We start from the raw sequence: 22,213 nt of genomic DNA, 5'->3' as shown, positions 1-22,213 counted from the left end.
TCCAACCAACTATGAGGTGGTCCACGAGGGCCCACAGGATCAACCGTGACACAGAATCTTTGACTGAGAGGGCCACGAGCATGGGGCCATGAAACAATTGGCATCCACAAGGTGGGCGAGAGGTCAGGGCAGCATAGGAGGCTGTCAGCACCACTGCTACCAGAACAGCTCTCAGAAAGAAAAGACCCGAGTAACCGTGGTTTGCCTTTAGGCGAAGCTACTTGGTGTCTGTGCTACTCACGTTCACAGCCACAGGACCCATCTCAATACCCCACACAGGCAACATGAAGGTTGGACACAGAGACTGCTGTGGGCCCTGCCCCGTGCTCTCCACTCAGGGAGCATGTTGGGAGTCCCTCCCTGGGACACCGCACCTCACTCCTGGCCATAAAGGTGGGCTTTAATATTTTTTCTTTTTTTTTTTGAGACAGAGTCTTGCTTTGTCGCCCAGGCTGGAGTGCAGTGACGCGATGTCAGCTCACTGCAACCTCTGCTTCCTGAGTAGCTGGGATTACAGGCATTCACCACCACATCTAGCTAATTTTGTATTTTTAGTAGAGACGGCGTTTCACCGTGTTGTCTAGGCTGGTCTTGAACTCCTGACCTCAAGTGATCAGCCTGCCTCAGCCTCCCAAAGTGCTGGGATTAGAGGTGTGTGCCACCGCGCCCAGCCCCTAATACTTTCAAATAAACAAATGGATGTTGTCATTGCTTTATTACTCATAGTTTCCAAGCAATATTACATATATAAAAGTCATTTTAAAAACAACCAGGTTTGCTAGAAAAGTGTTTTTTCTTCGAATCATGGATTTCCACACTATTCATACCTGGAGTCCTTTATATTAAATATATTATTTACGCAGGCACTAGCAAAAATTGAAGAAGTTTTGAGTTCTCTACTCCATAACCTCCACCTTCCCACACTCCCACAAAAAAATCCCACCCTTTTGCTATTATATGGGTTATTAACATTAAAAACAATAGGAAAATACACAGGAATTTCATTTGGAATCCCTTTTCCCTATTTTACATGTCTGGAGATGTTGGCTTGGTTATGAATTCAAAAGTTCTCCCAGAGTTCTTGATGATGATTCATAGAGAAATCTGAAACACAAATAAAGAAATATTAAGCTACAGAAAAAGTGATTAAATTATCCAAATGTACATTTTCAAAACTATAATCTAAATATGGTTTGCAGCCAGATGCATTTAAAAACAAAGTTGAAATAACCTATAAATGTTTCACTAATTGTTTCTCTGATGTCAAATGGAGTCAGAATCCCCACAGGAGTCAGGACACACAGCACTGGACCACAGGCTCGGGCTGACGGTGGACACCAAGCACTGCCAGGCAAGGAAACGTGCGCACTGGGCAGTGTGCCATGCTGGTGAGCAAAGAGGACATAGGCTCTTCCTTTCCAGCACCCACAGTTCTGAGCCTATTTCTCTATTACACAAGAAAACCAGATAAAAACTATGTGACCTACCAAGACACTCTACTACCATGACATGTACCTACTGCCTCTAATAACCTGAGGCCTTTAGAAAAACCTCACTTTCCCACTCCCCTGCATCCCTGTCCCTCAAGGCGAGACTCTTTCTCCTCATGTCCTCCCCAGCCCCACCTAGGCCGTGGCTTTGGCTGAGATCACTGAGTACTTTCCCTGCCAGACGTTGTCCTCACTTCCCTGGCAGTGTGCCTATTGTAAGAATCACTATTAGACGGGTAGCATATCACTGTTCCTTTAAATACACGTCTTTACAAAGTGTGTGGCTCACCATGACTTCCCTTTTTTATTGTCCCACAACTCCTGCTTGGTTCCAATGCATGCTTGTTTGATGACAGTGCACTCCAAAGTAGTCTCCTCAGAGAAGGAATACAGAAAAGCTCATCTCTGAATTCCTCCTAGACACGAATATATCTACCCTCCACTCCAAATGGTATCTCAGCGAGATTTAAAACTCTTACAATCCTATTGTCTTCCTGTGTCCAGCACTGCAAGTGAGACTCACGTCTACCTGGTCTTCCCCTTGGGAGACAGACTGCTGTCTACCACAGCGCCCTGTAATGTCAATGCGAGTCACATGCGTCATTTTACATTTTCCAGTAATCACATTGAAAGAGATCAAAGAGTACAATGGATCAAGACCTTGTTTTTACTTTTTTTTTAAAGCAAAATTCATCTTAATATATTTTATTTAACCCAATATATCCAAAATGCTTCAACTTGTAATCCATATAAAATTACTTGTGACATAGTTCATATTCTCTTTTCCATTCTGTCTTCAAAACCTGCATGCACTTTCTGTGAGGGCCACACTCAGCTTAGACTCACCAGGTTTCAGGTGTTCAGCAGCCACTGTATTGGTCTGCATGAATCTAGAAAAATTTTAAGATTTTCTCTTTATTCCTGGAATTTAGGAATTTTATCCATAATTATTTTTTTTTTTTTTTTTTTTTTTTTTGTTGTTGAGACGGAGTCTCGCTCTGTCGCCCAGGCTGGAGTGCAGTGGCCGGATCTCAGCTCACTGCAAGCTCCGCCTCCCGGGTTTACGCCATTCTCCTGCCTCAGCCTCCCGAGAAGCTGGGACTACAGGCGCCCGCCACCTCGCCCGGCTAGTTTTTTGTATTTTTAGTAGAGACAGGGTTTCACTGTGTTCGCCAGGATGGTCTCGATCTCCTGACCTCGTGATCCGCCCGTCTCGGCCTCCCAAAGTGCTGGGATTACAGGCTTGAGCCACCGCGCCCGGCCTTATCCATAATTATTTAACTGTGATTTTTTTCCATCAATCCAGAATTTAGTGAAAGAAAAAAGGGAATCTGTGTATCTTTCTTTAGCTCTGGGGAATTTTTTCCTATTACCGTTGAATCACTGTTTCTCCTTGATACTAGGTCTCTCAGGCCTTTTCCCCCTCTCATGAGGAGAGGTCACCATCCTCGTGACCTCTCCTCATGAGTGTACTTATGTTCTATGTTCTGAGACATCTCTCCAAATTGATCTTTCTGGAATTTGACTATCAACAGCCGTGTGTCTGTGACACATTAGCTCTAGACTGTCCTTTTGGGGTTACAGTCGACTCTTCTTCAAAGATTCTTATTACTGTCCCACCACTATCACTCTGGAAGTGCCTGGGTCACCCTCTGTGTGGTTATTTCTGCCTGTGTTGAACTAGGGGCGAAGGCACAGCTATGTGGAGGCCACCACACAGTGACACAGGAGACTCTGGGTGCCCCATAGCTCCTTCACTCTCCCAGCCTTGCTGGGCCTCTTCTAGACCTGCTGCCTCAGGGTCTCCTGCCCATCCCCTGAGTCCCCCAGGAGAAGAGAGTGCTCTCTGTCCACAGCCCAGGTTCTGCCCACCTGTCAGCTCAGCAACTGCTTGGCTCAGCAGCAGTGCAGCCCAGAGTCCAGACAGAGAGGAACAGGGCCCAGGAAGTCATGAACCCTCCAAAATCTAAAATTAATTTTTTTTTTTTTTTTGAGAGAGGGTCGTGCTCTGTCACCCAGGCTGAAGTGCAGCAGTGAGATCACGGCTCACTGCAGCCTTGACCTCTTGGGCTCAAGCAATCCTCCCAGCTCACCCTCCCAAGTAGCTGGGACTATGGTGCACACCACCACACCCAGCTGATTTTTTTGTAGAGATGGGGTTTCACCATGTTACCCAGTCTGGTCTTGAACTCAGCTCAAGCAATCTGCCTGCCTCAGCCTCCCAAAGTGTTGGGATTACAGACACCATACCTGGCCTAAAATTAATTTTTAATTACTCAAAAATAATATTGTCTCCTTAAGTGAGCATGAATTTAAAAATACTTTAGAGAAAAATGTTAAGTTAAAAGTACAGTTAACCCTCACTATCTGTGGGAGATGTGTTCCGGGACCCACCAGATACTAAAATCCACAGACGCTCAAGTCCCTGGTGTACTGTTTGCATATAGTCTACCCACATCCTCCTGTAAGCTTTAAATAATCTCTAGACTACTTACAATACCTAGTACAAGGTAAATGCTATGGTAATAATTGTTATACTATATTGTCTATATGCTATATTGTCTATATTGTTATACTATACTAATAGTTGTTATACTATATACTAGATTGTTTATACTATATTGTTATGCTATATTAGGGAATAATGACAAGGAAAAGTCTGTTCATATTCAGTACAGGCACAACCATCCATTTTTGTCCCAAATATTGTCAAACTATGGTTGGCTGAATTTCTGAACGTGGAACTCATGGATACGGAAGGCCAAGTGTTCTCATTTACCAGGTAGTAAATAGCTATTCACACTGACCTAAGTCTAGACTGGCAACAAGAATGACTCTTTATCATTCTCCTTTAATAGACAAGCTAACTGAGGCAGAAGTGGTAAAGCAAACTGCCCATGACTACTCAGCTGGGAAGGGCAGTTTGGGTTTAAACCCGGGTCATTTTTCTCCTGCTACTGGTACACTACTGCAACACTAAAAAGATATTCCACTATACTTCAAATGTTCTCATTCTTCTGTTACCTGAAGAACTGAACACACTATGTTGACCAGAGAAATAAGACCTACTAAAGAACAAAATGAAGGAATTTTAAAGTTGGAAGGGACAGTGACAAAAGCTTAGACAAAAAGCTCCCTGGGCCAGGTTTCTCCTGCTGTGTGTAACAAGACACGCAGACGATGTGCAAGTCCCCTCAGCACTAATGTCTGTCAAATGTGTCAAATACGAGGACTCAAAACTTTGCCACCTTTCCTTCCGTCTATGTCAGGTCAGGGTCACATGTTGGTGATCACAGCCACAAGAAACACAGGCAGAATCAATTTTCTGAGAAAAACAGTAAGATAAAAAGACAATGTATGTATTTATTAAAGGGTGGTTTTATATATAAATAGTTTTAACAGTAAGATAAAAAGACAATGTATGTATTTATTAAAGGGTGGTTTTATATATAAATAGTTTTAAATTACCCATACCAAGTTCACTGGGTATGGATGATAGAAGCATACCATTAAATAAGCTATAAAAAGCATCCAGCCCCAAATTCGTTTAAAAAAAGGACTGTTAAAATTAAAGCAGAATAAAATGAACTGGTATTCATTTATCAATACCTGATAACAAAAGTGAGGCCACTTTTTCAGGGAGTGCTCTTTTCCTTCAAGGTTTAATGTTGGCACTTACATTACTGTACTATTAAAGTTGCCTGCAAGTACAGGCACAATTAATATTGGCAAGTAATTTGCTTGTAATATGATTAGTGGGGAAAATCATGAGGTAACACAAACCTTAAGAAATATATTATTTATATTTGTAATTTATTTCAAATTACAAATTTATTACTATCTTGATACTATTTATGAAAGCAATAAACTTAACATACTTGACATTTAAATGCACCAGTGCACTGGCAAATGCACATTGTTTCTCCTCGGAAAATGTCCAGTTTACAGGATGCTATACAGGACGAGGCAATGAAAATGCAATGAAATGCCGATTTTTATTTAGCACCCAACAGACCAGTCAACAGAATACTAACCCTGAAAACTAGATTAGTTGTTAAGAAAATGTGCACTTTTAAATCAAGCTCCACTGCCTAAAATATTAATTGGAGCAAGGGGTTCCCAGACTCTTAAAGCTGTTTACTTGTTTTAATGTCTCTAGCGCAACATTAAATCAATAATATTTTAAAATACAGTCGTAAATCTTAATTGTTTATCTTCCATTAGATTGATTTTTCTTGTTTCATCAATTTGTCAGATTGATTTTTTTAGACACTGGTTTCTCTATAGTTTGCTTCTTGCATATTTAGGTAAGAGGCCAATATTTCACAGTCCCAACCTATTTACTTTCTAAGATGTTTCCTTCTTAAAGGGAGGAGCTCTTTTTTCCATCTGTGTATCAGCTTAGTAGAGAGGATGGCATGCAGGTGAAAAAATAACGGAGAAACAAAACACTCCATCCCCAGTGTTCTGTTCATGTCCTTTTCCACATTGTAAGTTCTGAATTTCTCAGGTCTTCTCTTCTCTCAATGTAACTAACACAATTCAAGTAGTTAGCCTGAAACTAAGTATAAGTGGAAATGGAAGGCATTTCTAATAAGAAACCAATGTTCCTCTTCCATCTTCAGAATAGTGTACACTATTCTATATCCAAATAAGCCTTGCTTGGCAACATCATTTCTTTTTTTTTTTTTTTTTTTTTGAGACGGAATTTCACTCTTATTGCCCAGGCTGGAGTGCAATTACTCTATCTCGGCTCACTGGCAACCTCTGCCTCCTGGGTTCAAGTGATTCTCCTGCCTCAGCCTCCCAAGTAGCTGAGATTACAGGCATGTGCTACCATACCCAGCTAATTTTTGTATTTTTAGTAGAGACGGGGTTTCTCCAGGTTGGTCAGGCTGGTCTTGAACTCCCGACCTCAGGTGATCCACCCACCTCAGCCTCCCAAAGTGCTGGGATTACAGGCATAAGCCACTGTGCCTGGCCAACATTATTTCTAATAAAGAAAAATGCTTGGACTTTTGAGGTTGTTACTACATCCTGTGAAAACAATTTAACATTCTTACAGTTGGTAATTCTGGTCATCTTGTTTAATCTTTGTGTCTAATGAACCATTTACATTGCCACTTATTTTCTGAAATGCACAAGTGCTCCTCTGTCATCCCCAAATCAGACCACTGCCCTAAAAACAAGCTCCTAAGACCAATAGTTTGTTGGGTTTCTCCTCTTTCTCCTCTTCTCCTCCCCCTCCTTTTTAGACAGCGTCTCATTCAAGATTGTAGTAGCACAATCTTGGCTCACTGCAAGCTGCACCTCCAGGGTTCACTCCAGGGTTCACGCCATTCTCCTGCCATTCTCCTGCCTCAGCCTCCCGAGTAGCTGGGACTACAGGCGCCCGCCACCACGCCCGGCTACTTTTTTGTATTTTTATTAGAGACGGGGTTTCACTGTGTTAGCCAGGATGGTCTCGATCTCCTGACCTCGTGATCCACCCGCCTCAGCCTCCCAAAGTGCTGGGAGGGTTTCTTCTTAAAATATATAGTTGCAAAGTCTAACCTGATTAAAACTAGCATAGTGGACACTCAATCATTTTTAGAATAAAGTACATAATTGAATGCATTTCATTCACTCAGTCACTAGAAGCCCAAACCTACCCACCTGTTTTAGTGCCCAGTTCAACATCCCATCACCATGGGGTACTGGAAAACCACTGGGGAAGGAGGGGACTTCCTCCAGGTTTCTGTAAGGCCCCCCTTTCTCCAGAGGACTCACAGCACAAGTAGCACGCCAGACAACTATGCCCACAAGCCCCCACCTGATCCAAGCCACACACAGGAGCCCGCAGTCCTCGAGAGTAGGCTTTCCAGCTCTGGCTCCAGTAGCTCCCCCAGCACCTCCCCTGGGACGGCTCCACACCCCCCAGCCCGCCATCCACCCACATGAGTGGATGTCCTCAGGTCCCACATAAGGCTGCTAGCCATTTCTTCCATGTAGGAAGCCAGGTCTCCCTCGGGGGGCGGGGGCTCCTTCCTTGAGGGCACTCACCTGGGGTTGGAGGTGTTCTCTTCATCTGCTACTCCAGTATTCTCTAGACTTCTCTTTAACTCTCACTAGCCAATAACCCATCGTGCCAACTCCCTATAAAAATCCCTGACACTCAGCCGGGCACGGTGGCTCACCCTATAATCCCAGCACTTTGGGAGGCCGAGGCGGGTGGATCACTTGAGGTCAGGAGTTCAAGACCAGCCTGGCCAACATGGTGAAACTCCGTCTCTACTAAAAATACAAAAATTAGCCGGGTATGGTGGCGCATGCCTATAATCCCAGCTACTCAGGAGGCTGACGCACAAGAATTACTTGAAGCTGGGAGGCAAAGGTTGCAGTGAGCCAAGATCGCTCCACTGCACTACAGCCTGGATAACGGAGGGAGACTCTGTCTCAAAAACAAACAACAAGATCCCTGCCACTGAGCTTTCCCTATCCGAATCACTGCATGGTTTTGGTCTCCTCCTGGAACCTGACAAACACACAGAAAAACATTGTTTTTTGTTTGTTTTTGAGACAAGTCTTGTTCTGTTGCCAAGACTGGAGTACAGTGGCACAATCTCAACTCACTGCAACCTCCGCCTCAAACGATCCTCCCACCTCAGCTGCCCATGTAGCTGGGACTATAGGCACATGCCACCACACCTGTCAAATATTTGTAATTTTTGTATAGATGAGGTCTTGCTGTGTTGCTCAAACTGGTCTTGAACCCCTGAGCTCAAGCCATCTGCCCACCTTAGCCTCCCAGTGTTGGGATTACAGACGCGAGCCACCATGCCCAGCCAACATTGTTATCTCAGTACCTGACAAAGTGGATTAAAGACAGACCCTTTATTAAAATAAAAAGGTCAATTAATCAAGAACATATAGCAGTTCTAAACTTATATGCACCTAATAACAGGACCATAAAATATATAATGCAAAAGCAGTCCTAAATAGGATACTTGGACAAATCCACAAGCATAATGAGAAATTTAACCCAAGTCTCTGTAGAATAAGTAACAAAAAATCAGTAAATAAAGAAATGGTGTTAAAAGCCACAGTAAACATAAACATCATATCAAGCATAAAACCACACACACTTTGGTCTTCATCTGGACAATACCCAAAATTAGACTGAGGTGTTGGGGTAGGTTGATACCTTCAAACAGGGAGAGAGGGGCCATGTTCAGGAGGTGTATTCTTTGATTTAGGTAGTGACTGAATTTTTTTTTTTTTTTAGGTTGATGACTTTTTTTATTTTTTATTTTTTATTTTTATTTTTTTAATTTTTTATTTATTTTTTTTATTTTTTATTTTTTTTATTATACTTTAAGTTCTAGGGTACATGTGCATAACGTTTATATCATGTATAACTCCCAATGCAATCCCTCCCTCTCCCCCCTCCCCATGATAGGCCCCAGTGTGTGATGTTCCCCTTCCGAGTCCAAGTGATCTCATTGTTCAGTTCCCACCTATGAGTGAGAACATGCGGTGTTTGGTTTTCTCTTCTTGTGATAGTTTGCTAAGAATGATGGTTTCCAGCTGCATCCATGTCCCTACAAAGGACGCAAACTCATCCTTTTTGATGGCTGCATAGTATTCCATGGTGTATATGTGCCACATTTTCTTAATCCAGTCTGTCACAGATGGACATTTGGGTTGATTCCAAGTCTTTGCTATTGTGAATAGTGCCGCAATAAACATACGTATGCATGTGTCTTTGTAGTAGAGTAATTTATAATCCTTTGGGTATATACCCAGTAGTGGGATGGCTGGGTCATATGGTACATCTAGTTCTAGATCCTTGAGGAATTGCCATACTGATTTCCATAATGGTTGAACTAGTTTACAATCCCACCAACAGTGTAAAAGTGTTCCTATTTCTCCACATCCTCTCCAACACCTGTTGTTTCCTGACTTCTTAATGATTGCCATTCTAACTGGTGTGAGATGGTATCTCATTGTGGTTTTGATTTGCATTTCTCTGATGGCGAGTGATGATGAGCATTTTTTCATGTGTCTGTTGGCTGTATGGATGTCTTCTTTTGAGAAATGTCTGTTCATATCCTTTCCCCACTTTTTGATGGGGTTGTTGTTTTTTCTTGTAAATTTGTTTGAGTTCTTTGTAGATTCTGGATATTAGCCCTTTGTCAGATGAGTAGGTTGCAAAAATTTTCTCCCATTCTGTAGGTTGCCTGTTCACCCTGATGGTAGTTTCTTTTGCTGTGCAAAAGCTCTTTAGTTTAATGACATCCCATTTGTCAATTTTGGCTTTTGCTGCCATTGCTTTTGGTGTTTTAGACATGAAGTCCTTGCCCATGCCTATGTCCTGAATGGTACTACCTAGATTTTCTTCTAGGGTTTTTATGGTATTAGGTCTAACATTTAAGTCTCTCCATCTTGGATTAATTTTCGTATAAGGGGTAAGGAAAGGATCCAGTTTCAGCTTTCTACTTATGGCTAGCCAATTTTCCCAGCACCATTTATAAATAGGGAATCCTTTCCCCATTTCTTGTTTCTCTCAGGTTTGTCAAAGATCAGATGGCTGTAGATGTGTGGTATTATTTCTGAGGACTCTGTTCTGTTCCATTGGTCTATATCTCTGTTTTGGTACCAGTACCATGCTGTTTTGGTTACTGTAGCCTTGTAGTATAGTTTGAAGTCAGGTAGCGTGACGCCTCCAGCTTTGTCCTTTTGACTTAGGATTGTCTTGGCAATGCGGGCTCTTTTTTGGTTCCATATGAACTTTAAAGCAGTTTTTTCCAATTCTGTGAAGAAAGTCATTGGTAGCTTGATGGGGATGGCATTGAATCTATAAATAACCTGGGCAGTATGGCCATTTTCACGATATTGATTCTTCCTATCCATGAGCATGGTATGTTCTTCCATTTGTTGTGTCCTCTTTGATTTCACTGAGCAGTGGTTTGTAGTTCTCCTTGAAGAGGTCCTTTACATCCCTTGTAAGTTGGATTCCTAGGTATTTTATTCTCTTTGAAGCAATTGTGAATGGAAGTTCATTCCTGATTTGGCTCTCTGCTTGTCTGTTACTGGTGTATAAGAATGCTTGTGATTTTTGCACATTAATTTTGTATCCTGAGACTTTGCTGAAGTTGCTTATCAGCTTAAGGAGATTTTGGGCTGAGACAATGGGGTTTCTAAATATACCATCATGTCATCTGCAAACAGGGACAATTTGACTTCTTCTTTTCCTAACTGGATACCCTTGATTTCTTTCTCTTGCCTGATTGCCCTAGCCAGAACTTCCAACACGATGTTGAATAGGAGTGGTGAGAGAGGGCATCCCTGTCTTGTGCCAGTTTTCAAAGGAATTTTCCAGTTTTTGCCCATTCAGTATGATATTAGCTGTGGGTTTGTCATAAATAGCTCTTATTATTTTGAGGTAGGTTCCATCAATACCGAATTTATTGAGAGTTTTTAGCATGAAGGGCTGTTGAATTTTGTCAAAAGCCTTTTCTGCATCTATTGAGATAATCATGTGGTTTTGTCTTTGGTTCTGTTTATATGCTGGATTACGTTTATTGATTTGCGAATGTTGAACCAGCCTTGCATCCCAGGGATGAAGCCCACTTGATCATGGTGGATAAGCTTTTTGATGTGCTGCTGAATCTGGTTTGCCAGTATTTTATTGAGAATTTTTGCATCGATGTTCATCAGGGATATTGGTCTAAAATTCTCTTTTTTGTTGTGTCTCTGCCAGGCTTTGGTATCAGGATGATGTTGGCCTCATAAAATGAGTTAGGGAGGATTCCCTCTTTTTCTATTGATTGGAATAGTTTCAGAAGGAATGGTACCAGCTCCTCCTTGTACCTCTGGTAGAATTCAGCTGTGAATCCATCTGGTCCTGGACTTTTTTGTGGGTAGGCTATTAATTGTTGCCTCAATTTCAGAGCCTGCTATTGGTCTATTCAGGGATTCAACTTCTTCCTGGTTTAGTCTTGGAAGAGTGTAAGTGTCCAGGAAATTATCCATTTCTCTAGATTTTCTAGTTGACTTGCGTAGAGGCATTTATAGTATTCTCTGATGGTTGTTTGTATTTCTGTGGGGTCGGTGGTGATATCCCCTTTATCATTTTTTATTGCGTCTATTTGACTCTCTCTCTTTTCTTCTTATTAGTCTAGCTAGCGGTCTGTCAATTTTGTTGATCTTTTCAAAAAAGCAACTCCTGGATTCATTGATTTTTTGGAGGGTTTTTTGTGTCTCTATCTCCTTCAGTTCTGCTCTGATCTTAGTTATTTCTTGCCTTCTGCTAGCTTTTGAATGTGTTTGCTCTTGCCTCTCTAGTTCTTTTAATTGTGATGTTAGAGTGTCAATTTAGATTTCCTGCTTTCTCTTGTGGGCATTTAGTGCTATAAATTTCCCTCTACACACTGCTTTAAATGTGTCCCAGAGATTCTGGTATGTTGTATCTTTGTTCTCATTGGTTTCAAAGAACATCTTTATTTCTGCTTTCATTTCATTATGTACCCAGTAGTCATTCAGGAGCAGGTTGTTCAGTTTCCATGTAGTTGAGCGGTTTTGATTGAGTTTCTTAGTCCTGAGTTCTAGTTTGATTGCACTGTGGTCTGAGAGACAGTTTGTTATAATTTCTGTTCTTTTACATTTGCTGAGGAGTGCTTTACCTCCAATTATGTGGTCAATTTTGGAATAAGTGCGATGTGGTGCTGAGAAGAATGTATATTCTGTTGATTTGGGGTGGAGAGTTCTATAGATGTCTATTAGGTCCACTTGGTGCAGAGCTGAGTTCAATTCCTGGATATCCTTGTTAACTTTCTGTCTCGTTGATCTGTCTAATGTTGACAGTGGAGTGTTGAAGTCTCCCATTATTATTGTATGGGAGTCTAAGTCTCTTTGTAGGTCTCTAAGGACTTGCTTTATGAATCTGGGTGCTCCTGCATTGGGTGCATATATATTTAGGATAGTCAGCTCTTCCTGTTGAATTGATCCCTTTACCATTATGTAATGGCCTTCTTTGTCTCTTTTGATCTTTGATGGTTTAAAGTCTGTTTTATCAGAGACTAGGATTGCAACCCCTGCTTTTTTTGTTCTCCATTTGCTTGGTAGATCTTCCTCCATCCCTTTATTTTGAGCCTATGTATGTCTCTGCATGTGAGATGGGTCTCCTGAATACAGCAGACTGATGGGTCTTGACTCTTTATCCAGTTTGCCAGTCTGTGTCTTTTATTGGAGCATTTAGTCCATTTACATTTAAGGTTAATATTGTTATGTGTGAACTTGATCCTGTCATTATGATATTAACTGGTTCTTTTGCTCGTTAGTTGATGCAGTTTCTTCCTAGCCTCGATGGTCTTTACATTTTGGCATGTTTTTGCAATGGCTGGTACCGGTTGTTCCTTTCCATTTTAGGGCTTCCTTCAGGGTCTCTTGTAAGGCAGGCCTGGTGGTGACAAAATCTCTAAGCATTTGCTTATCTGTAAAGGATTTTATTTCTCCTTCACTGATGAAACTTAGTTTGGCTGGATATGAAATTCTGGGTTGAAAATTCTTTTCTTTAAGAACGTTGAATATTGGCCCCCACTCTCTTCTGGCTTGTAGAGTTTCTGCCGAGAGATCTGCTGTTAGTCTGATGGGCTTCCCTTTGTGGGTAACCCGACCTTTCTCTCTGGCTGCCCTTAAGATTTTTCCTTCATTTCAACTTTGGTGAATCTGGCAATTATGTGTCTTGGAGTTGCTCTTCTGGAGGAGTATCTTTGTGGCGTTCTCTGTATTTCCTGAATTTGAATGTTGGCCTGCCCTACTAGGTTGGGGAAGTTCTCCTGGATGATATCCTGAAGAGTGTTTTCCAACTTGGTTCCATTTTCCCCCTCACTTTCAGGCACCCCAATCAGACGTAGATTGGTCTTTTTACATAATCCCATACTTCTTGCAGGCTTTGTTCATTTCTTTTTCTTCTTTTTTCTTTTGGTTTCTCTTCTCGCTTCATTTCATTCATTTGATCCTCAATCGCTGATACTCTTTCTTCCAGTTGATCGAGTCGGTTACTGAAGCTTGTGCATTTGTCACGTATTTCTCGTGTCATGGTTTTCATCTCTGTCATTTCGTTAATGATCTTCTCTGCATTAATTAGTCTAGCTGTCAATTCTTCCACTCTTTTTTCAAGATTTTTAGTTTCTTTGCGCTGGATACATAATTCCTCCTTTAGCTCTGAGAGGTTTGATGGACTGAAGCTTTCTTCTCTCATCTCGTCAAAGTCATTCTCTGACCAGCTTTGATCCGTTGCTGGCGATGGGCTGCGCTCCTTTGCAGGGGGAGATGTGCTCTTATTTTTTGAATTTCCAGCTTTTCTGCCCTGCTTCTTCCCCATCTTTGTGGTTTTATCTGTCTCTGGTCTTTGATGATGGTGACGTACTGATGGGGTTTTGGTATAGGTGTCCTTCCTGTTTGATAGTTTTCCGTCTGACAGTCAGAAGGACTGTCTGTTGGTCTGTTGGAGATTGCTTGAGGTCCACTCCAGACCCTGTTTGCCTGGGTATCAGCAGCAGAGGTTGCCGAAGATAGAATATTGCTGAACAGCGAGTGTACCTGTCTGATTCTTCCTTTGGAAGTTTCCTCTCAGGGGTGACTCCACCCTGTGAGGTGTGGGGTGTCAGACTGCCCCTAGTGGGGGATATCTCCCAGCTAGGCTACTCAGGGGTCAGGGACCCACCTGAGCAGGCAGTCTGTCCGTTCTCGGATCTCAACCTCCGCGTTAGGAGATCCACGGCTCTCCCCAAAGCTGTCAGACAGAGTCGTTCGCGTCTGCACCGGCCCCGCTGCTTCCCCTATTGGACTGCAGCTGTGCGCTGTCTGCAGAGGTAGAGTCTACAGAGACAGGCAGGCTTCCTTGAGCTGCTGTGAGCTCCACCCAGTTCCAGCTTCCCAGCGGCTTTGTTTACCTACTTAAGCCTCAGCAATGGCGGGCGCCCCTCCCCCAGCCTCGCTGCTGCCTTGCGGATCGATCGGGGCAGACTGCTGTGTTACCAGTGAGGGAGGCTCCGTGGGCGTGGGACCCTCGCGGCCAGGTGTGGGATATATTCTCCTGGTGTGCCTGTTTCCTTAAAGCGCAGTATTGGGGTGGGAGTTACCCGATTTTCCAGGTGGTGTGTGTCTCAGTTCCCCTGGCTAGGAAAACGGATTTCCTTCCCCCTTGCGCTTCCAGGTGAGGCGATGCCTCGCCCTGCTTCAGCTCACGCTGGTCAGGCTGCAGCAGCTGACCAGCACTGATTGTCCGGCACTCCCTAGAGAGAGTACCTCAGTTGAAAATGCAGAAATCACCGGTCTTCTGTGTCGCTCGCGCTGGGAGTTGGAGACTGGAGCTGTTCCTATTCGGCCATCTTGCTGCGCCCCTCAATTTTTTTTTTTTTTTTTTTTTTTTTTTTTTTGAGACGGAGTCTTGCTCTGTCACCCAGGCTGGAGTGCAGTGGCCGGATCTCAGCTCACTGCAAGCTCCGCCTCCCGGGTTCACGCCATTCTCCCGCCTCAGCCTCTGGAGTAGCTGGGACTACAGGCGCCCGCCACCTCGCCCGGCTAGTTTTTTGTATTTTTAGTAGAGACGGGGTTTCACCGTGTTAGCCAGGATGGTCTTGATCTCCTGACCTCGTGATCCACCCGTCTCGGCCTCCCAAAGTGCTGGGATTACAGGCTTGAGCCACCGCGCCCGGCCTTTTTTTTTTTTAAGACAGGATCTCACTCTGTCACCCAGGCTGGAATGCAGTGACGTAATCTCAGTTCACTGCAGCCTCAACCTCCTGGGCTCAAGTGATCCTCCCACCTCAGTCTCTTGAGTAGCTGGGACCACAAGCGCATGCCACCATGCCCAGCTAATTTCTGTATTTTTTGTAGAGACAAGGTTTCGCCACATTGCCCAGGCTGGTTGCGAACTCCTAGACTCAAGTAATTCACCCGCCTTGGCCTCTCAAAGTGCTGGGATTATAGACGTGAGCCACCGCACCTGGCCTGTGACTGCATTTTATGACAATTAATTCAGTGGTACATGTATTATTTACATTCTTTTCCATATGTATATCTCAATGAGTAAATTCTATTCCATTAAAATTAATAAACAATGAATGAAAAATCACAAACCATTTTGTTAATAAATTTAAAAATCTAGATCAATGCAAGAAATTGTAAATTACCAAAATTTATTCAGGCAATAATAGAAAATCAGGCCTGACTAATAACATAAAAGAAATAGGGAAAAGTCATCCCAGAATTCTGGGGACATGTTGTTCCACAGCATCGGATGTGATTTAAATTGCTCCACAACACTGAAAAGGGAAAAGTTACCTTCTAATGCTGAGAGCAACTAACACTGAAAGCGAAACTGGTAGAGGTCCTCCTAAAAACCAAAACCAAAACTACAGAACAACCAACACCCATAGAATCTTATCTGAAACCTAATGCAAATATTCTCAAATAAAACATTAGCAAACAAAATTCAAAAATGAGGCTGTTTTGATAGAACGAAATATCCAAGAACTGTGAGACAACTGTAGAAGGTGTTAACATGTATAATAAGAATTTCAGAAGGAAGAAAGGAAGAGAAGAAATATTTGAGACAATAATAACTGAGAATTTATCCAGGAAGCTCAGAGAATACTGAATAGAATAAATGCTAAAAAAAAAAAAAAAGAAAGAAAGAAAGAAAATCACCCCTAGGCAGATCATATTAAACCTACAGAAAATCAAAGAAAAAGTACTGAAAGAAACCAGACAGGGAAAAATACACCTTATCTACAGAGGAACAAAAAAGAATTATATCCTCTTTCTCAGATACCACACGAGCCAAGAAGAGAGTATAGTGAAATGTTTAAAGTACAGAGAGTGGCGGGGGGCGGGGCTCACCCCTGTAATCCCAGCAATTTGGGAGGCTGAGGCGAGTAGATCACTTGAGATCAAGAATTCGAGACCAGTCTGGGCAAACTGTCTCCACTAAAAAGTACAAAAATTAGCTGGGTGTGGTGGCGACATGCCTGTAATACCAGCTACTCGGCAGGCTGAGGCACAAGAATCGTTTGAACCTAGGAGGTGGAGGTTGCAGTGAGCTGGGATCACACCACTGCGTTCCACCCTAGGCAAGACTCTGTCTCAAAAAAAAATAATAATAAATTAAATAAAGTACAGAGAGAAAAAAATTCACCAACTAGAATTATAAACTACACAACATTATCCCTGCAAAGAAATAAAGAAGAAATAAAAGACTCCCTGACAAACCAAAATTAAGGGAATTCGTTGCCAGTAGACATGCCTTGAAAGAAGCATTAAAAGAAGTTCTTGGGCCGGGCGCGGTGGCTCAAGCCTGTAATCCCAGCACTTTGGGAGGCCGAGACGGGCGGATCACGAGGTCAGGAGATCGAGACCATCCTGGCTAACACGGTGAAACCCCATCTCTACTAAAAACACAAAAACTAGCCGGGCGAAGTGGCGGGCGCCTGTAGTCCCAGGTACTCGGGAGGCTGAGGCAGGAGAATGGCGTGAACCCGGGAGGCGGAGCTTGCAGTGAGCTGAGATCCGGCCACTGCACTCCAGTCCGGGCGACAGAGCGAGACTCCGCCTCAAAAAAAAAAAAAAAAAAAGAAGTTCTCTGGAGGGAAGGAAAAGAATATAGGTGTCAGGATATTTGGATCAACACAAAGAAAGGAAAAGCATCAAAGAAGGAGTAAGTGAAGGTAAATACTTTTATTTTTCTTATTCTTAAATGACCTAAGATGTAGTTAGTTCGAAATAATAATAGCAACAATATATTCAATTATATATGCTTGTCTGCTTATACCTAAGCAAAATGAATGACAGCAACAATACAAGGAACGAGAGGCAAGGATTAGGATTATTTTGTTATTATAGGGTACTCACCCTACCTGCAAAGTGGTATAGTGTCATCTGAAAGCAAACATGGATTAGTTATAAATGAAAACTCCAACTCTAAAGCAACCACTAAGAAAGATAAAAACAAGAATTCCAACTCTAAAGCAACCACTAAGAAAGGTTAAAAAAAAAAAAAGTATGCTAGTAAAGACAATGGTATCATAAAATGTTCAGTTAAAACCACAAAAGACAAAAAAGGAGTGGAAGACAGAAACAGGAACAAACAACAAGGGGAACAAATAGAAGACAATAACAAATCTAGTGGATATTAATCCAACTATATCATTAATCACTTTGAATATGGTACATATGCACCAATTTTAAGACAGATTGTCAGAGAAGATCAAAACACATGACCCATTTATATACTGTCTATTAAAAAAACACTTTAAAAATAAAGACACATATAGATTAAAATTAAATTAGCTGGGTCTGGTGGTGTGTGCCTGCAGTCCTAGCCTGTTGGGAGACTGAGGCAGAAGGACAGATTGAGCCCAGGAGTCCAGGAGTTAGAGCGCAGCCTGGGCAACATAGCGAGTCTTCATATCTTGAAAAAAAAGGAAATGAATGGAAAAAGATATGCCACGCTTACTCTAATGAAAACAAAGCAGGAGTAGTAGTATTAATTTCAGGCAAAGCAGAATTCACAGTAAGAAGAATTATCAGAGATAAAGAAAAGCATTACATAATGAAAAGATAGTAACAACCATCAATGTGTGGATCCAACAACAGAGCATCAAACTATGTGAGGCAAAAACTGACAGAACTGCAAAGAGCAACAGAGAAGTCAATTATAGCTGCAGACTATAACACCCTCTGTCAGATCCAACAGGTAGAAAATTAGGAAGGACACAGTTCAACCCAACAGCATTGTCAATTGGATATAATGGACATCTACAGACTACTTCATCCAACAACAGTAGAATACACATTCTCCTCATGCCCACATGGAACACTCACCAAGACAGAACACACTCTAAGCCGCAAGACACACCTCCACGCATTTAAAAGAATGGAAAGAATACAATGTCTGCTCTCAGGCTACAATGCAATTAAAACAGAAATCAGTAACAGAAAGCTGGAAAAATCCCCAAACACTTGGAGATTAAAACAACGCAACTAAATAGATCAAAAAGGAAATCACAAGAGAAATTTTAAAATATTTTGAACTAAATAAAAATGACAGCACAGTTTATCAAAAATTTGTGGGAGGAATAAAATGAAAGCAAGAATGATAGAAAGGCCAAACATGGTGGCTCACACTGGTAATCTCAGAACTTTAGGCCACAGGAGGATTGTTTGAGCCCAGGAGTTCAAGAACAGCTTGGGCAAACATAGTGAGACCCCACCTCTGCAAAAAATTTTTTTTCATTAGCCATGCATGGTGGCACGCTTCTGTAGTTCTAGCTACTTGGGAGGCTGAGATGGGAGGATCGCTTGAGTCTGGGAGGTTAAAGCTGTGATTGTGCCACTACACTCCAGCCTGGGTGACAGAGCAAGACTCCACCTCAAAACAAAAAAACAAAACAAAACAAAAACTGATGGAAGAAAAAGGACAAAAAGAGAAATAGAAAAAAAAATTTAAATGTGGGATGAAGCAGTGCTTAGAGGAAAATTTATAGCATTGAAAGTACATATTAGAAAAGAAGAAAAATCTAAAGTCAATCATCTAAACTTCCACCTTAGAAAAATAGAAAAAGAAGAACACATTAAATCCTAAGTAAGAAAAACAGAAACAGTAAAACCTACAGCACAAATCAATATACTTGAAAATAAGAAATCAACAGAAAAAAATAAACAAAACAAAAAGCTAGTTCTCTGAAAATATCAATAAAAATCGATAAACCTCTAGTCAGGCTAACTAAGCTCTTCAGCTTCCAGAGTAGCTGGCATTACAGAAGCGTGCCACCACATCCAGCTAATTATTTTATTTTTATTTTTTACTTTTATTTATTTATTTCAAGACGAACGCTTACTCTGTTGCCCAGGCTAGAGTGCAGTGGTGCAATCTCAGCTCACTGCAACCTCCACCTCCCAGGTTCAAGCAATTCTTCTGCTTCAGCTTCTGAAGTAGATGGAATTACAGGCACCTGCCACCACACCCAGCTAATTTTTGTATTTTTAGTAGAGACAGGTTTCACCATGTTGGCCAGGCTGGTCTTGAACTCCCGACCTCAGGTGATCCACCCACCTCGGCCTCCCAAAGTGCTGGGATTATAGGCCTAATGTTTTTGTTTTCAGTAGATGTTTTACCATGTTGACCAGGTTGGTCTCAAACTCCTAGCCTCGTGAGATCCACCCGCCTTGGCCTCCTAAAGTGCTGGGATTATAGGAATGAGTCCCTGTGTCCAGCCTAATTTTTGTATTTTCAGTAGAGATGGGGTTTTACCATGTTGGCCAGGCTGGTCTTGAACTCCTGGATTACAGGCGTGAGTTACCGCACCCAGCCTACAAACCAAATTTTCTAGTAAAGTGAGCATTCAGTGTATTGTGTCTACAGTACCAGCCGCCAGTCTATAAAAAGCCACACTTTGGAAGTTTATTCACAAATGAGCAGTTTCTGATGGGAAAACCTTTCTCCAGAGGAAGCAACTATGGAGAGTGGCTTGTTTCCCAGGCAAAGGTGAATTTCCTAGTGCAGAGCTTTACAACGCTCCACCCATTTAGCTCATAAAATAGCGAGAAAAAATTATTTGTGGTTGATCTAAAAGTCAAACACAATCCAAAACAGAGTCTACAGTAAAATGCAGAGCATACCAAACAGCACACAATAGCAGAAACACCCAGCTGGAAAGCAGCCCTAGGAATACACTGGTAGCCTGCAGGCTCTGCACAGCAATGGGCTGTCCAGCAAGGGGGAAATTACACACATTCAGAGGCTCTGGAGGGACCGCCCATCACCATGTAGGTATTTGTCCGCGAGGTATCTATCCTTGGGAAATGCCCATGGTTTCAATAATGCAGCAACCACCAAAAATAATGTCTGATTTTAAAACCATATAAAATACATTTGTATGCCCTCACTTTTCTACAGCAGAATTTTGCAAATGACAATTTCGTTTTGTTTTTGAAGACAGAATTAGCAAGTAAATTAAACATAAGCTAAAGGTCTTTGCCAACAGAAACGTTTTTCTCTTTACAGTCCCTAGTCTCCTAACCACCTGGTGTAAGCAGCAGAAATGAAAACACAACCTCATGCAGACCGAAAGAATAATGAGCAGTTTTAGATGATCACATCTGGTGAATATCTCTGCTTTACCTTTCAATGCTATCCTCTTCCAAAGTAATTTCCATGAATGTCTTTAGTTTTCTGTGAACAGTGGCTGCAACCTCCCTCACTTTTGAACTTTTATGTTTACCTGGGAAAATTATATTAAAAGACAGAAAAGATTTTAACATCACTACACAAAGACAAACATTCCGCTATACACGTGGTACAACTTCCCTAAGCTGGGCCTCCCTATCTTCCCTTTGAAGTAACCTACATACTGACCTGCGGAATAGTAATTCTCCCTTCTATATGGATGTTGTAAAGATCAAACAAACATTTACTGGGAAGAAGAGTTCAAATGGACCTCACCCCATGAAGCCATTAGAGGAAAGGTTATGTCCATGCCAGCAAACCAATCCTGTTTCAGAGCCCTTCCCATTTAACTATCGCAGGTAGTTAAGGATGTATTAAGGGCAAGGCACCTGGGAGCATCCAACATCAGTCCTCAATGTCCCCCTGGTGGTGATCTCAATGCAGGGGGAGTCCCTGAGGGAAGTCTTTTCTTATGCTCAACCTGGGTCAAACCAGCTAAGGAGTATTCCTATCAATCTGCAGATATCCTATCCATTTAGGCTTACAGGGGGGGTCTGTTTCAACAGGAGCACTCCCTATCTACAATGTATCATCTTTGAAAATGATTTCAACATTAGTAAAACTGAGCAAATAACACAGAAAGGTAAAGGCAGTCAGCCTGCAGGAATGTTACTACATTTTATACTGAGCTAAGCATCTTATACATATCTCCAATTATTTTTCCAGTACTCTTTGAACTGCTAGGGATATTCAGAATAGGCAAGACTAAGGCGAACGAGAAATAGTAGATAGATCAAATATTAACACCAAAATATCCATCATCAACCAAAATAAATTCAGATTTTAAGATACAGGTAACACATCAAATCAATAGAAATTCAATGCTGAGGCACAGAGAGGAATACTTAAATGGGTCCAGTGGCAAAAGGTGAAAACGAATAGGACCTCTACCACTGAAGAGTGAGCAAGCTGACACAAAAACAGATGCAGGGTGGGCTAAGGAGAGGAAGCCCAAATGGACAGCACTGTGTCCAGCACATGAGAAGGCAGGGAGTAGAAAGGCTGGGGGACACCTGAGCTGGCCAGGAGTAGCCGAGTGCAGGGGCTGATCCCCAGCATCCCATGACAGCACCTGTGAGGTACACCAGTCACCTTCCAGATGACGGGGGGGAAGGTAACCAACCTGCATTAATAACCAGGATAATATGCACAGCAGCCGTGAGGCACACAATGCCTTCAATATCGTCAGAAGCCACACACGCCTTTAATTCATCCAAAAATGACCTGCAAAACAATCAACAAACATCAAAATTACTGGATCGTATAGAACTTATTATAGCAAAATAAGTACCACCAAGGTTCAACCACAGCCACAAACCCCAGTTTGCAGGAGACATGGGAAGCTGACTGAACTTGCCCCATGCTTTTCATGGACAGCGTGCCAGATTGTACAGTGAGACATTAAAACTAGAAGATGCTGCTGGGCACAGGGATGCTGTGCTGAGTGAAA

The 22,213-nt window shown here is 42.2% G+C and overlaps 1 protein-coding gene across 3 annotated transcripts in view; it reads right to left on the bottom strand.

Annotated features, from left to right (window-relative positions):
* Positions 1 to 697: 697 nt before the first annotated feature.
* NCAPG2 (non-SMC condensin II complex subunit G2) overlaps positions 698 to 22,213 on the bottom strand; it is an 84,548-nt gene continuing 63,032 nt past the window's right edge. The window contains exons 27-29 of one of the 3 annotated variants that reach the window (XM_033192921.1): positions 21,887 to 21,987; positions 20,659 to 20,758; positions 698 to 1,104 (exon numbers count right to left, since the gene is read on the bottom strand). In XM_033192921.1, the coding sequence (XP_033048812.1) occupies positions 1,053 to 1,104; positions 20,659 to 20,758; positions 21,887 to 21,987 (253 nt within the window). In that variant the 3' untranslated portion in view covers positions 698 to 1,052. The remainder of the gene's footprint in view (positions 1,105 to 20,658; positions 20,759 to 21,886; positions 21,988 to 22,213) is intronic. The other 2 variants (XM_033192920.1, XM_033192922.1) reach the window with 2 other exon arrangements.

This window comes from Trachypithecus francoisi, unplaced genomic scaffold, assembly GCF_009764315.1.
Source record: "Trachypithecus francoisi isolate TF-2019V2 unplaced genomic scaffold, Tfra_2.0 Lachesis_group4, whole genome shotgun sequence".
Lineage (NCBI taxonomy): Eukaryota > Metazoa > Chordata > Mammalia > Primates > Cercopithecidae > Trachypithecus > Trachypithecus francoisi.
Note: the sequence above shows the minus strand (reverse complement) of the source record. Positions and strands in the feature narration are given on the sequence as shown.